Source organism: Haliotis rufescens, unplaced genomic scaffold (assembly GCF_023055435.1).
Source record: "Haliotis rufescens isolate VD_foot unplaced genomic scaffold, xgHalRufe1.0.p SCAF_1, whole genome shotgun sequence".
Lineage (NCBI taxonomy): Eukaryota > Metazoa > Mollusca > Gastropoda > Lepetellida > Haliotidae > Haliotis > Haliotis rufescens.
The window spans coordinates 90,095,449-90,112,747 of NW_025963779.1; the positions used below are offsets into that span (position 1 = coordinate 90,095,449).

Sequence of the window (17,299 nt, forward strand, 5' to 3'; positions counted from 1 at the left end):
CAGTCAATATTCTTATGTTAAAAACAAATATTCTGAACTTTCAGATATACACAAACAAAAACCTTAAGCACACCCTAATATATTTCATTATTGTTTGGTCCCAATATTTGTAACAGTAATGACAGATTTAATTACGGGAAGAATTATGTTTTCTCGAGATGATGTAATCAGTCAGGCGTGACTAAAGCTCACATGCCATGCATGGTATGCCAGTGCAGCATGCTACCATCGAGTATCTCTAAAAGCAGTATATCCAAACGTTAAAAGTGCTTTCATCAGCTCGGTTTTACACAGTTATTCCATCACATTGTGTGACCATGGCACGAAAGCGATTATCAAACGCCACAAGATGGCAAATAATCGATATGCATAACGCAGGAATGTCTTGTCATGCCATTGGTCGGAATTTGGGGTATCATCACACTGTCGTAAGCCGTTTAGTGGAGACACATGCTCAGAACGGTGATGTACAGGACAGTCCCAGATCCGGAAGTCCTCCTGTGACGACACATCGCGAAGATAGGGACCTTCTTCGTCTCATACGCCGAGAACCCTTTCTAAGAAGTACTCGTCTGAAACAGCTGTGGTTGCCCAATCGTCGTTTCAGCAACAAAACCGCGAGGAACCGGCTAAAAGCAGCAGGAATGAGGGCTAGACGAGTCATAAAGTCCCTTGTTGAGAGATCACCATAAAGCTGCTCGTTTAACATGGTGTATTGCGCGACAGAACTGGAATCAGATAACTTGGAGACAGCTTTCTGCTCCACGTCACTGATTGAAGAACGAGGCACCGGAACATGGCCTACACCCCCAGGAACATTAAACCGACTGGTGCATACGGTTGGGCTCGGTAATGGTTTGGGGGTGTATCTCTCATAAATGCAGGTTGGATTTGGTCACCATAAGGGGAAACCTAACAGGGGTTCAGTCCATCCGGGGCGTTTTGAGGCCAGTCGTCGTTCCTCATTTTGACAACCACCCTCTTGGTCCTCGACCTCAGTACATGCATGACAATGCCAGGCCTCATCGTTCGCATGCAGTCGTGGATTACATGACTCTACCCTGGCCAGCAGTGAGCCTAGATTTGAACCCTCTTGATCATGTTTGGGACGAGATGCTCCTGTACAAGATTTACGTCAATTGGAAGCAGCATTGCATCAGGAGTGGTTGTTGTTGACCCATCAACAGATCCAACGTTTGGCTGGAGGCATGAGACGAAGGGTTACACCCGCTACTGATCTCTTTCACGTGTCATGTCAAGTAGAAACTTTAAGGAACATTTTCACATGAAACATCCGGGCACGTGGCGGTTATACCCGCTACTGATCTGTTTCACGTGTCATGTCAAGTAGAAACTTTAAGGAACATTTTCACATGAAACATCCGGGCACGTGGCGGTTATACCCGCTACTGATCTGTTTCACGTGTCATGTCAAGTAGAAACTTTAAGAAACATTTTCACATCAAACGTAACTTGTTTACTTAATCCTGCAGCTCCATACTTTTTTAGGCGTTGTCTAAGGTCAAAAATATTACCTGTGTTACCATGATGCTTTTGTCAGTAAATTTCAATCACAACTCCCAATATCTACTTTATTTGTTGTCAAATGTTTGTTCTATCCGATGACATTGGTATCGCCCAGCTTCTGTGGTCAGTCATCCCATTTGTCATTTGTCATGGTTCAGAAATAGGGGTGTGCTTAACTGTTTAACTGTGTGTACAGCATTTTGCATGGTTCGAGAAAAGAGGGTAAATGATGTATGACAATGGTGACGACAGAGATTCTGCCGAGGCAATACATATATAACGGATATAGAAGACTGAGGGATCAAGTTGATGGAGACCCTGTCAGTGAGAGGTTACTGGATATAATGTTTAATCCATTGACAATCCCATTTGATGTTACACTTGTATGGGTCCTGTCTAAAGTCTACTCACGATTTTTTCTTCCGGTTTTTCGCAGTCACAGCGACACAGCGAGGTGAGGGTCACCTTCAGGGGTCTCTTCTTGAAGCTGCCAACAATCACCTTGATCCTGGAAAACGAGAGAGTGATCAGGAATCGGAACATATTGACGTTGTGTAGGCCAGCGTCACCCTAATGTCTGGGGAAGACACACAGTTATGCGTTTAGTACTCTGGCGATACAAATGAGTCCTGGTATGGATTTCGCAATGAAGGAATCAGTAGGAGAGCTTTTCTGTGATTTTCAAAAGATCCTAGCACGGATGCAACTCATCGATCCTCCAAAAAAGCGTCATACCCAATGCCAATGCCTCGTGGGCATGGATATCTGCGACATATGAGCAAGTTGTTCAATTTTTCCATTTTGTTCATTGGGGATTGCGATGTAAATAAATACTGGTATATAAACATTGCAACATTATTCAATTCGTTAATCGCCTATAATTCTCACCCACAAATTGTTCCTTGGGTCCCCCTTCAGAGATACGTATCGTATGTTTTATTCATACAATGAATAACTAAGCGATTGTTCTTGTAGACCTTTTTTCACTACAGAAAGACGATAATATATTGTGTGAAGGCAAACTTACTTTTTCGGTTTAGGGAGGCACCTCTTCATATGGACAGTCATTGTAACATTTACCTGCAAATACAAACCATAACACTTGTCGGGGCCGACGTTTTACTTATTTCATTGTCATCGTGGTGGCAAACACCAACTGTTCCCATTCCATGCAGAGAATCGTACTACACAACATAACAGCATACGTATTCGGTTTGTCATACATACAAAAATACATGTGCATGTACGACGTTTTTCGCCGTAAGAGCACATCTTAAATGAGGATCGTGTGGTCACTATGAGCGACATGGCTTGTTTTTGTGTCATTGGGGCCTGGCTCATGCTATCAATCACTGGTTTATATATTCGACAATATCAATGGCGTCGTGATATAGGCGGACTAAGTGAGTGAAGGAGTAGGGTTTCACGCCGCTTTTAGCAAAAGTCCAGCGATATCAGGGCGGGGGATACCAGAAATGAGCTTCACACATTGTACCCATGCGGGGAATCGAACCCAGGTCTTCGACGTGACGAGCGAACGCTTAAACCACAAGGCTACCCCACCGCCCGTGGTGGTCTTAGGCGAAAAACAACATTCACTCATTATAACAGCATATGCATAAAATAAGTGATCTCACCGTATTCCCGTTTGATGTTGGACATGTAGCAAGTTTCTTCTTCAATTCAAATCTGAAATGACATGTCATTTGTTAAAGTTCAGACCTTGAGTCTTAAAGCTATTTCAAATACAAAAGAACGCTCAATATCAGAACATATGCTTAAGATGCTAAACTAGGAGCCTACTCATGGACTTGTGCGTGTATCTTTCAATGATTTTCTATTGTGAAGGTGGGGCGGTCGGGTAGCCTAGTGGTTAAAGCGTTCGCTCGTCACGCCGAAGACCCGGGTTCGATTCCCGACATGGGTACAATGTGTGAAGCCCATTTCTGGTGTCCCCCGCCGTGATATTGCTGGAATATTGCTAAAAGCGGCGTAAAACCATACTCACTCACTCACTCACTATTGTGAAGGTAATACCTGGTATCACCTGCGAACACCTGGTGTCATTACTATTTGATAGTGATTCGTACTAACATGCTCATGATACAGTCGGAATCGTACAACGGACTATGCTTTAGGCAGGGATTTCTTGTGAATATAGAAATGTTTTGTCGCTTTTATTCACACAATATACGGCTTTTCTATTGGACGAGATGAAGGTCACATGACCGCGAAACTGACGTTCATAATTGTTTTCACGAGGCAGTATTTTTGAATAGACGATAACCTTGACGAAAGGTTTATGCTTCAATGAACTTGTACATTCCTGGAGAAAACCCTACGTACAAATACAGAAACGTTCTTTTTATCATTTAGAATCTTTGATCTTGAACTAGGCGTTTTAACCTTTATACGAATATCCTTGTTACGATCTTAGTGAACAAAACATAGAAATGCACCTGCAAACTATCGAGTTGATCTGTCCCTAGAAGTTACCTTAGTATCTTTTTGACACATTTATAATCAGCTTTCAATGATCGGCCGACTGATCAATGATGGCTAACTTTTGTTATCGCCACAGGTGCACGAACAACCTTTTTGACGTCCTATGGTTGATGGTTGATGTATTATGACTCACTGCCGCTATGACCGACATACTGAGATATGTTTTAACAGACGTCCCTCATCTAATGATGATATAAGAATATATTTGCTGTAACCAAACTACAAAGATGCCAACGTAGATCCATTTGAACTTACATGGGCTCCTGCTTTTTAAGGAACTAAGGTATTCCGCAATACCAGTGTTTGCGTCTACATCCTTCAAGGTATAAAGTTGTGATATAAACACATATAGGATCTGACGTTCACTTTGTGCGAGCTCATTGGAGAATGAGCCTTCATAGAGTGAGGACCAAACTGAACTTCGGAGCTTGGTCCAGATCAATTTATGTAGGTTATGCTTCAATAAACTAACACACAGGGAAAATCAATTCTTAAATCAATATCGAGTTATCCACAATGCATACATCCATCGTCACTCACCCCACACAGTCAGCCTGTGCTACAATTCTCACCCCTCGGGGGTAGCGGAACCTCAGAGTCAAAGGTGTCTGAAATGCAAGTGTTGGGGAGGTGAAATGAGGTGAGGTGAAATGTGGGTTTAACGTCACGTCCAAGATTATTACACTTATATATCGACGTGCATATGCGTGTGTGCATATGCACGTGCTTGTACTAGTCCGGACTAATACCGATTTTATAGTGCTAGCCAAATGAGATACCAACCCACAGTTTAACATGAATACCCCACTCAGACACAAGTGTACGGACCCCGAGCCGACCAGTCCTTGTTTTAGTCCCTTAATGCCGAGCGCCAACAACAAGTACATTTGGTTTGACGCGGCCGGGGATCAAACCCTTCCGCTCTCCAGGCGGACGCTCTACCACTAGACTACGGAGGCGGTGGAAATGCAAGCGTATCAAACAATATACGAAACATGAAGGGTGGAACACCGAACCTAAACTTATTTTCTTCAATACAAATACATCCATGATGTACTATATCACGATCTGTACGTTACTGCTACAAGTAGGAAACATTTGGCTCACGTATTATAAGCACATTATGCTTAAATAGTTTTCACAGAATGAAGAATATATACTCAACCACAAAAAATAACAAGATCTATGAGGTATTTGTATGTTTGTATATTTGCAAATACTTGTTAACAAAATATTGAAAAGGCGAGAATGTCAAGATTTTACACAGATCATGAAAACAGAGTTAGTGTTTATTTGCGTTTTCAATTGGGGGCAAGACCATATACCCAAAACTTTGTCGGATTAAAATCAATACCTCGTATGCCCACCACGAGCGTTAACGATGGCGACACATCTTCTGTGCATCGAGTGCCCCAGGCGGTTGATATGGCGGCCCATATGCGCAGAAAAGCTGCACTCAGTTCCGATGCGGTTGTCGGCCTTGGTTGGAGGTCATTGAGACGTCTTTGGATCTCGTCAAACACGTGTTCTATTGGATTCAATCCGGATCAAGGGCAGGTTAAGTCATGATGATGATGTTATGCTGCTGTAGGATTATCTAGTTGCTCTAACTGTATGGGGTCGAGCGTTGTCTTGGACTGTGCGGCGTTGGGGATGGGGGAAAAGGGATAGACGTAAGGTCTGATGACTTGGTCAGTGTAGCGCTGCGCTGCGCTTTGTTGCCATTACCCCTGCCTTGACCAATACTTTGGAAGACCAAAGGTCCAGTTCTTTACTTCAGTCCAATGCCGCCCCACACCATGATGCTTGCAATTAGGCCTCCCCGTGGGTTTCTTGCAAGCACACAAGCGTCTGAAAATCGTTCACCACGTCTGCGACAGGTTGTGATCCTAACATCCATCGTCGACACACTTTCATCTAAAAAGATGACGTTCCTCCATTGCTGATGGCGCCACTATTGACGCTGTGTTGCCAATCTGAGTCGTTCCCGACAACGTCAGTCTGTAAGCATGGGCACCCGGGCAGGTCGCCGACAAAAGAGATGCTGCTGGCGACCGTATCAGCACTGAGAGGTCGCTGGTGGGTGGCGGTCGTCTGTCGAGCTGTCTCAGTGGCGCAGAGGAGACGGTTCTGTGATGGCGACGCATGTTTCGACCCGGTCGTCGTCAGTGCTGTCGGTAGTGTTGAGTCGTTGCTGCAAACGGCATACTGTTGCTACGTGCAAACTATAGTGCACTCTGATCATTCAATCTTCCAACATTCTGTTGTCTCTAATGACTGGCAATCGAGGGTAATTTCCAAACCCATAGCTACCTCGTTCTGCGTCTTGATTTGCACGAGGAATGTTCGCAACCGCTCCCAAAGACTTTTGGTGCTGTAAGGTTCCGTTTACGCTAATGTTTTTCTTTTTTGACCTGAAACGCCAGCTGCGGTTTTGGGTCAGGGTATGATGCAGGAAAACGTTTACTGACACTCAGTTCCCATACAGAATGCATCCGAGCTAATATGATTTGTATCACAAATGTTTATAGAAATTCTTTTGCGGGTCAGTATATTTTCAATTTGAAAAGACCATATAATATGTCCATTCCATTTACAACTTCAAGTCACATTGTCCAAAACAGTTTTACACACTTTCATAAAGGTCATCTGTCTGAGTTTTGTGCTTTCTGAGAAAAAAGAATATGAATATTGTTTATTGTGTTGATGAACTTCATTAAGTGTTTCAAATACCTCAAACCTGCAAGATTTCATAAGGCTATTACAGATTTTTCTCCATACGAGTTTTTGATATTTTGAGTCCTATTGTCCTGCTAGACATCATCCGAAAGCTTATCCCTTCAACCGGTGACGAAATCAAAGTTCACGGGCAATGGTCGGCCAACGGTCGGACAACGGCATTGAGCTCTATTGAACCTTCCGTCCTGGTGACTTAAAATTTAAAGTCCGAACGCAACAAGACTTACCGTCTTAGCTTTAACTTTGAAAGGTATGGTCACCTTGGCACCTGTAGTGGATATATGTAAAAGGAAGGGTGTCACAAAAAACATGGCAATACCTGGGTATGGAATGAGAGCAGTGGTATTAGTCTCTTCATACATAACGACAATTCAAACGTAATCACTGTGCCAGTTCTAATAATTTCATACGTTTATATAACGCGCATGTACATCATAATAATAATATTCTCGGTGCCTTAGGTTTGGTACCTCCCAATCTGTTGTCTGACATTGGGAGAGTACCAGGGTTTGGTACCAGGAAATACAGCCCTTCTGACATTCTGGGTAATGCAGAAGACTGCAGTGTCGGGGAGTCTTCACATTCCCCGAAAAGTTCAGGGTGGGTTTGACTAGGTACCTGTCCCATTCGCTGTCTGGGCTGCGTGTAGAGGGGGTGCGTGTAGAGGGGGCAAGGGCCCTGAGCTGATGATGAGCCTAACCAGCCTGACTGTGCCAGGATCACCCAAACCCTCTGTGCTGCATTTTTTTTTTTTATATGTACCATGTTATGTTGATCACACTAGTGGGGCGGTTAAGGCTAAAATTGTACACTTTGGGTTAAAAGCACCAAACTTGGCACACTTATACATTGAACCATTCCAAACATTTCTGGATATGGATCCATCTCAGCAGAGCCCCTGGTTGTAGAAAATCCAAGATGGCCGCCAACATGGCTGAAATCTCTAAGGGTATCAATATATACTCAATATATCATACTTAGCTGATACATTTATGCATATATCCATATTAATGCACGCGGAATGAATTGCAGCAGAGGTGTATATAATTCAAATATAGTTTGCAGCACCCCCTGGTGGTGATGAAAGTCCAAGATGGCCGCCGACATGGTTGAAATCTCTACTGACTTTAGTCTATACTCATTTATCATAATTATCTGGTCAATTCATTCAATTTATCACAGTATCTTTTTTCAGGATCAATTGCAACAATGCTTTACATAATTCAAATCTGGTGATGACGAAAATCCAGGATGGCCTCCAATATGTTTTAGTTTTCAGAAATTGTCTATGTAGATATAGATATCATTTGATATCTTTGGACTAAGGATCAGTTGATAAGTTTTGATACACGTGTTTGGAACACACGTGTCAGGCAATCGGTTTCAATCGATCAAATTCTATTGAGAACCATGGGCGTGTTTCCATATATATTATTTTGATAAGAAACTGATGTTTTTCTCTCCACCAGGTGATGTTGATCACACTGGTAGGCGTATTTCAGACAGGGTGTCAGACACAATATTTGCGAAACGAAATCATACTTCGCTTATAATACAGTTCAAAGCACATCTCTTACCACATCGAACAGATAATATGCAAAAGTTGCCTTTATGTTATCAAGTGATGTAAACGAACTCCGTCAGTGGTTACTGTATTGTTGATATAATTAGAACGTAAGTGCCCGGCATTTCGTCCAAAGGGAAAGCCTTATATCGTGTACACATTACAAAGTACAGTAAACCCTTAGAAATGCAAAAAATACGGTACCTCGTCTCAACTTGAGGTTAATCATCTGTGGTTCAATGGGACGGTTTCGTCTGATCTCCCGTGCCTGCAATCGTACATGTGTTACGGGTGATTAAATCATGTCAGCAATATTCCACGATTGTCCGGGCTGTACATATACGAACCTGGACCCAGCACGCCAGTGATTAAACGCAAAGGTAACGCTCCACAATGTTACAACGGCATACATTCAGCTGTCAAAGAGCCTGACCTCAAGACATATCGGCTCTTAGGACCAGCGTGAGGTACCGGGACATCATCCTGAATTTCCGCTGTATACCAATGTTTTGTCCTTATATCGACTATATATAGAATACTAAACGAGCTTCCATGTAATACCAATTTTATGAAACGAGTGAGTAATTCTGATATTACTCGCCCGTGAAGAGATCACCCGTTATCAGAACCTCCACGTAATATGTGTAATTTTGTTACATGATCCACGGCGAAACAATGCCATGTGACGTCATCCTAGAAACAGGGTTGCTGGGGTCATCAAGTGTGCATAAGCTCCTCTCAGTGATCTATCATCTCTACAGGCAATGTTGGGAGTTTTTCAATATTATGAAACATAAGTACGCACTTTGGTGTTACACAATGTGTAATACAGATGAATGTTTATAAAACGGGTGATGTCTTCTCGGGCGAGTAATACAACAATGACAGATTCAATGTGCCTGAATGTTCATTTAGTTCCAAGGTGTTCTTAAGCTGACATAGCAGGTTTTAAAGTTTCTTATGTTACGCTCCCAAACATAAAACTTATGTCATTTTTAACATGTGACTGTCATATGAGAAAGATATTTATGTTAATATAAGTTACGTAATACCTTTGTAACTACCATCGACGTCCGTTCTGGTGAAACAACGTGTTCGTCAGGACAGGTTGAACCCTTCTTCATCTTCGATAAGGGGAGGCATCGCGGTCCCCGTAAATAATTCTGTTGATAAAAAATAGTTGTGCCAATTAGACAGAGCTTGGCTCTTCGATATCCTCGATTATTCAGTATATAATATATCCAATTTATTACAGTAATTTTCTCTGGACCCTTTCGCTACTATAGCTTCTTGTCGGAAGTTGCGTCACCATGTCCACCTCTCCTATCACTTAGCTTGGACATTATCTCGCCCTTGAGAGTAATTACATTCGGCAGTTATTTGCTCAAAATGAAACTATGCTTCATTGTCCGGAGTACTATCATAACAGAATGGAGACAAAAATACACTTGATAAGCGAGGTAGGCATCATGAATGATTGAAAGGCTTGATTTCTTTTATATGTACTTGTTATGTGGCAGTAGGTTTGTACAGGCAGGAGTGTTGATTGTGAGTGGCAACAATTTGATTGAGGCGCTGGTACAATGTCGAGTTTTGATAGTGACCTTAAGTGAGTGAGTGAGTGAGTATGATTTTACGCCGCTTTTAGCAATATTCCAGCAATATCACGGCGGGGGACACCAGAAATGGGCTTCACACATTGTACCCATGTCAGCAATCGAACCCGGGTCTTCGGCGTGACGAGCGAACGCTTAAACCACTAGGCTACCCGACCGCCCCTAGTGACCTTGAGAGCCACTAATTTAGAGTGATCTCTCTAAGTTGTGGTTGTATATAATCCAAACTCCGTTTCAGCGCTTGGCACCTACGTTACCCTCCCAGTATAGAAAGCTGTAAGGAACTTGTTTATAGTTGTCGATTCAATGAATCCACAAGTAACAGAAATTGGGACCCGTCCCCCAAATTAAATTTGCTGAGAATTCGAAATTAGTACCAGTTCTGCCAGTATGTTTCAAACGGTAGCTTGGTATTAACAGTATTATAGTAAGGGGTCGGTTACTGACAAATTATTGAACATGATATCTGAAAGTGAACGATACTGTGCAGGTACACCACGAGGTGGCGCTATTCTAATAGTTACGCACCGGAGCGCTGCACCACGCGCACTTGACATTGGCGGTTATACATTCACTGCAGGACGTGGCGTCAGTCGGACACGTCGGCTTCTTGGGTACTGTGAACACAATAACCGACATTTAATAAACATTGAATATTTGCGGGTGTTCCTGAGTTGTTTGTTTTTGCGAGTCTAGACCAGACAATCTAGTGATTGGCATCATAAACATCGATCTACGCAATGGGATTCGATGACAGGCATCAACCAAGTCAGCGAGCCTGACCACCCGATGCCGTTAGTCGCCTCTTACAACAAGCATAGACGTCTGTTATGGCAAGCATGGGTGGCTGAAGACCTATTCTGCCCCGGATCTTCACAGGTCTTCTAAGTTGTACATGTTGGGAAAAGCCGTCGGTTCCAAGTAAAATCTCAATGTATCGAATATTTCATATCACCAGCCATTCGGAAAATAATGCTTATGCACATTGTGAAATATCAAAGTCCGTAGAAAAACTGCATCGAAGTGTCCTGCTCAATTTTGACACTCGTCGTCATGGTTATGCTGATGATAATCAGTTCATGAAAGTCTTCACACCTGGTGACTCAGCACAGGTGATAGCAGAATTGCGAATGTGCACATCTGCGATCCAGACATGGATGACACAGAATCGTCTGAAGCTCAACCCTGATAAGACCGAGGTCATACTGACTGGGAGTAGCCGATCTGTTGCATCAATATCCGAATCAGTCTTGACTGTTGATGGTGTTGATATCCCCTTTTCTTTGACTGTCAAAGACCTCGGAGTCATCATTGACCAAAACTTGACCATGGATTGTCAAGTAAACAATAACTGCAAAAGTTGCTACTTCCACATTCGAAATATCAGTCAGATAAGACCCATGTTGACATACGATGCGGCACATCAGCTCGTGAGATCACTTATCCTATCCAGGCTGGACTATGCCAACAGTCTGCTTATTAATATCAAACAGGATCTATGTAGCAATTTGCAACGGGTGCAGAATGCTGCTGCCAGATTGATTGTAGACGAAATAAGCGTGCACATGTCACTCATTTATTAAAATCATTACACTGGCTTCCAATAAGATCTAGGATTGAATACAAAGTCGTATGCATTGCATACCAGTGCTACTATAGTACAGCGCCTTCCTATCTGAGTGAACTTCTTACCCTGCACCCCCCAGCACGAGATCTCAGATCAGCACATAAACTCCAGTTTAGTGTCCCTATGGTCTCACTCAAAGCATTCGGCAACAGAACTTTTGCTCACACTGCATCTGTACTCTGGAATTCCCTTCCAGTGGAAATTAGGCAATCTCCAACTCTGGACACTTTCAAGACAACACTAAAGACTTATATCTTTAGATGTGTCTATGACCCTGTGTGAGGCGCTATGAGCGACTACGTAGACGGAAATGGCGCTGAAGAAATGGACTTTATTATTATTATTATTATTAATATTAAACACTGACAAAAATAAATGTCTAATTATTGTGGCATCCACTTTGCCATGTCGCATGTTTGTACAAATCTTGGACTGAGAAAAAATGCTACGCAGTGGATAATCCGACAGATTTCCGGTATTCAATCCCATTAAAACAATGTTTTTCAACTAATCAGATTGTAGCACAGACTCATATACTTTACAATCACATCGAGAGAGTACAAAGTCATTGTACTGCAGGAGCCGGGATTTGTGAGTCAATGAGTATAATTATTGGAAGCGGTGCCTGGATTGGGTATGTTTTTGATGAAAGCGTCTGCTCATCACGATGAAGATCGATTTATGGCTGCTGTGTGTGAAGTCCAGTTTAGATGTCCCCGCCATATGGTTCACATCGCTACATTTGGTGTAGAAGCATACTCACTCACTCACTCACTGAAACATGATGCGTCATTTTGGATCTGTTCTGACTCAAACGACAGGGAGTTGGGTTTTACGCCGCTTGTAGCAATAGTTCAGTAACATTATTTCGCGGGACACTAGAAACGACCTTCACATATTGCATTCATGTGAAGAATCGAGCCAGGCGCTCAGCTTGATTAGTGAACGCTTTAACCACTAGGCTACCTCACCCCTTTAGGGAAAGACAATGTAACAATGAGAATATAACATATTTGTACCTGCAAAACTCACTGTTGTAAGCAGCGTTAAGACAGCCAAGATGTCCATCTCTCTTGTCTCCGGTGTCGACGTACACTGACATAGTAATCAAATATGTATGGTTATGTCATGGTATGGTTTGATTGACGCTATGAAGTAATGCTGGGGAACCGTAAAGGTCTGCTTCAATGTAGTACAGAATATGGAGAATCGCGTCAATAACTGACTATGTCTTACATATAGACACTATTGTAGGTGTAGTTTTAGTGTAAATATATTTGTAGTTATTGCCAGTGGCAGCAGAATATTGAAATGCTGGTAAAAATATCAAGAGCTCTCGGGGCCAGATTTGAACTGCTGTCAACATTACTCAAGTGGAACATTCCTGGTTTTGTGCAAGCGTGATTAGAGCTATCTGTTGTTAACATGAACAAGGCAGGTTTGATCGTTGGAGAGGTTTCGGGGACGGATGGGACAGTTCCTTAAAGTCTGAATGTATCGATATAAGATCGACAAGAAGGCAAGTAGAGGTTGACGTGTTTCTAATCTACTTGCCAAGGGCGGTTAGGATACCTATCCGAAAACCTCGAACTCCTCTCAGCTTCCAACACTATTCTGGATTCAAACACGGAGAAAGGCCATGTTACGACGTAAATTGTAATAAAAAGGTAAATTGTAATACTTGCAGCAAATTGTAATAATTTTGACGTAAATTGTAATAACAACGTAAATTGTAGTAACATTTGACGTAAATTGTAATAACAATTGACGTAAATTGTAATAATCTCATATATAATATAATTCCAATGCGTTTGTATATACATATAATTATACAACAATGTACGATAACGACCTCAATCCTCCCCAACACCCATACTTTAATGACGATTGTACGATAAACCCTGTACCAACCCTGACAAGGATAGGTTCTAGTCATTTAACGCCTTTGACACTAAACTTATATGGTAATTTCAATTTACGTTAGAATTTATTACATTTTACCGCATAGAGACTATTATAATTTACGTCAATTTTTATTACAATTTACGTATTACAATTTACGTCAAATATTATTTCAATTTACGTTGTTTTTACAATTTACGTCAAAATTCTTACAATTTGCTGCAAGTATTACAATTTACCTTTTTATTACAATTTACGTCGGAACAGGCCTGTTTCAAGACATCCGACAGTGGCAAAATGCTGAACATTCGTGAGTGTACTTACACTAGTTCTCGGGTCGGCTACTTATTGGTGCCGACTCTTATTTCACCCACTGTGTTGTAGTTTTGATTGTAAACCTGAAACTGTATGTTGAAAGATAATTTATTGATTATTCATTGACCTGGTCATTTACTGAGTTTACAGTTTAGTTCTGTACGAACCGATTTCTGGGTTAAGCTCTGCGTTGTAGTTTGGAAATCACTGTACCTGGGCACTTCACAAACACAGAATCAGGTGTATTTGATCTGTTCTATTTACATCTGCCAAACATTATTTCATATCCCCGACTTAAATTTAGAACATCAAATCATTATCTACCTGTAGAATTTGGCAGATGGCATGGTCTATTCCGAGAGGACAGAACGTGCCATCTCAGCAAAGAATTTCATTTGCAATTTTAATGTAAGGCCCTCGAAAATGAAAAATCCATATATTTTGATAAATATCATTATTTATGGTCCGCTTTAAGTAAATATAAACAACTTTCATAAAAGAAATAAAAGGCACTGCAATCAGGTCTTCGTTGGTCTTGTGATACATCATTAGCGTTTGATTCTATCGCTTAAGTAATTCAGTTTAATGGTTGTCATCATTTCTGAGTTTATCAACACAATGACAGCTGACCTGAATCAGCTGTGCTTGTTTCCGTCATCCCCACGGTAATATGCTTAAACTATCAACACCATACTTAATGTGCTTAAACTGTCAACATCATAGTTAATGTGTGGTGAAATGAGGCCGCAACGCAAAGTGGAACTAAATTAGCAAGCATATTTAATGTTTACAGAAACGCCCTGAGAATATCACTTCCAGATGTCAGTTGCTTTCAAACTCGTCCAAAGCCAAATGTGTCAAACATGTAAGTCCTCTGGATAAATATTATATACACTGAATTATTGTATATTGGTGTATATTGTAAAATAATAGTCTGCTGCCATGTAACTTAAATATACATATTTATGTATGATCTTCATAAACGCGAGGAGAGTTGTGTCTGTGTCCATAGCAGCTGTTACAGCCCTCATTGCACATAAACCACACCAGGTGACCCCGAAACAGGAAACTTCATGTATGTCTTTCAAAGTCGTTGTTGATGAGTTTGACTGGTTACATGCTGTGTGTTTGAAAGCATATTTAAATCAAGGAAACGTCACAACAGTGACATGACGCTCTTTGAAACTGTCCCCAGTATTTACTGTCACAAGATAATGACTGTGTTCAGTCAATACAACCATGCATTTAGTAAACAATGTATATATGTCATGCAAATTGGTAATTACAACTGAATACATTAAATGTAATACATCAATACATATTTATTAAGTCATTTCCAGAATTATTCCTTTCTGTATTGAACAGAGGTGTACTGTTCCATTTGTTTTGAATGTAAATATATTTGTACCATATCATGGACACATTTGTGCAACTGATGATAAAGTTCTTTTACGGTGGTGTGGAATTCCAAATATGGATTAAACATTTGATTAATCCTTTCTTTCAAACGCCGTAATACAGCCATATAATACCTACTGGGATAACTCTTTCTTCCTAGCGCCGTATAACAACCATATAATACCTACTGCATTAATCCTTTCTTTTTAGTGCCGTAATACAGCCATATAATACCTACTGCATTAATTCTTTCTTTCGAGCGCCGTAATACAGCCATATAATACCTACTGCATTTATCCTTTCTTCCTAGCGCAGTAATACAGCCATATAGTACCTACTGCATAAATCCTTTCTTTCTAGCGCAGTAATACAGCCATATAATACCTACTGCATTAATCCTTTCTTCCTAGCGCCGTATAACAACCATATAATACCTACTGCATTAATCCTTTCTTTTTAGCGCCGTAATACAGCCATATAATACCTGCTGCATTAATTCTTTTTTTCTAGCGCCGCAATACAGCCTTATAATCCCTACTGGGTTTATCCTTTCTTTCTAGCGCCGTAATACAGCCATATAATACCTACTGCATTAATCCTTTCTTCCTAGCGCAGTAATACAGCCATATAATACCTACTGCATTAATTCTTCCTTTGAGCGCCGTAATACAGCCATATAATACCTACTGCATTAATCCTTTCTTCCTAGCGCAGTAATACAGCCATATAATACCTACTGCAGAAATCCTTTCTTTCTAGCGCCGTAATACAGCCATATAATACCTACTGCATTAATCCTTTCTTCCTAGCGCAGTAATACAGCCATATAGTACCTACTGCATTAATCCTTTCTTTTTAGCGTCGTAATACAGCCATATAATACCTACTGCATTAATCCTTAAGTTTCTTTCTAGCGCCGTATAACAACCATATAATACCTACTGCATTAATTCTTTCTTCCTAGCGCAGTAATACAGCCATATAGTACCTACTGCATTAATCCTTTCTTTCAAGCGTCGTAATACAACCATATCATACCTACTGCATTAATCCTTTCTTTCTAGCGCAGTAATACAGCCATATAGTACCTACTGCATTAATCCTTTCTTTTTAGCGCCGTAATACAGCCATATAATACCTACTGGGTTAATCATTTCTTTCAAGCACCGTAATACAAGCACCGTAATACCTACTGCATTAATCCTTTCTTTCTAACGCCGAAAGACAATCACATCATACCTACTGGATTTATCCTTTCTTTCTAGCACCGTAACATAATCGTATACAGCCTGCTAGGTTAACCCTTTCTCTCCAGCGCCGTAATATAATCATATCATACCTACTAGATTAATACTTTCTATCATTTTCTTGATAAGCGAATACCTGACACATATATCTGAACAATATACAACACATTCTTGTGTACGAGTATTACCTAATGTAGTACTTCAGATTAACGTGGTCGTTTCATTACCATTCGTTTCATTACCATAGCAATAACTTAATGCAACAATGTCTATCATTACAGCAACACATACATATGCAAACGTACTCACATATACTGGGTGTACCTCGCGTCTTCAGTGATCATGTACACTCATTCAACGTGAGAGTTGCACCAAACATCCAGGGCAAGATGAAGTCCCTGGCCTTTGCTGCAAGTGGCTCCAAGTGGGTTGTCAAATAACGTGTTGCTCGTATTTGATGAGCTGAACAGCTGAAGAGGGAACACTGCTTGGGCCTCCTGAACTTGGAAATCTGAAACCGTTATAGCTCCGGGGCAATGGGCTTCTGTTGATGTTCTGCGATGTAAAGAATTTTTATGATGTAGTGTTGCGCATACAGTGGCGAGCGGGGTGCAGTAAAAACAGCTAGACTAACATCTAGTCTCTGAAATGAGCATATCTTACAGAAAAAACAGTTGTTCAGTTATCGTAATGAAAATATAATAAAAGGGAGCCCAGTGACTCTCTTCATTTTCAGAACAGCGCAAATCATAACATATCTATATTAACCAATTTACCGAAAACTATTCATAGCTATCAAAACTTTGAAAGACATTTAGAAGTGATACACCTAAGGAAGAACATTTAAAGATGTCAACTT

The 17,299-nt window shown here is 41.0% G+C and overlaps 1 protein-coding gene across 3 annotated transcripts in view; it reads right to left on the reverse strand.

The window, feature by feature from the left end:
* LOC124134185 (integrin beta-1-like) overlaps positions 1 to 16,907 on the reverse strand; it is a 46,305-nt gene extending 29,398 nt beyond the window's left edge. Inside the window, exons 1-11 of one of the 3 annotated variants that reach the window (XM_046498894.2) lie at positions 16,750 to 16,907; positions 13,720 to 13,884; positions 12,598 to 12,673; positions 10,480 to 10,568; positions 9,388 to 9,498; positions 8,540 to 8,603; positions 6,999 to 7,039; positions 4,573 to 4,640; positions 3,165 to 3,216; positions 2,555 to 2,607; positions 1,939 to 2,035 (exon numbers count right to left, since the gene is read on the reverse strand). In XM_046498894.2, the coding sequence (XP_046354850.1) occupies positions 1,939 to 2,035; positions 2,555 to 2,607; positions 3,165 to 3,216; positions 4,573 to 4,640; positions 6,999 to 7,039; positions 8,540 to 8,603; positions 9,388 to 9,498; positions 10,480 to 10,568; positions 12,598 to 12,673; positions 13,720 to 13,788 (720 nt within the window). In that variant the 5' untranslated portion in view covers positions 13,789 to 13,884; positions 16,750 to 16,907. The remainder of the gene's footprint in view (positions 1 to 1,938; positions 2,036 to 2,554; positions 2,608 to 3,164; positions 3,217 to 4,572; positions 4,641 to 6,998; positions 7,040 to 8,539; positions 8,604 to 9,387; positions 9,499 to 10,479; positions 10,569 to 12,597; positions 12,674 to 13,719; positions 13,885 to 16,749) is intronic. The other 2 variants (XM_046498895.2, XM_046498896.2) reach the window with 2 other exon arrangements.
* Between the last annotated feature and the right edge of the window lie 392 nt (positions 16,908 to 17,299).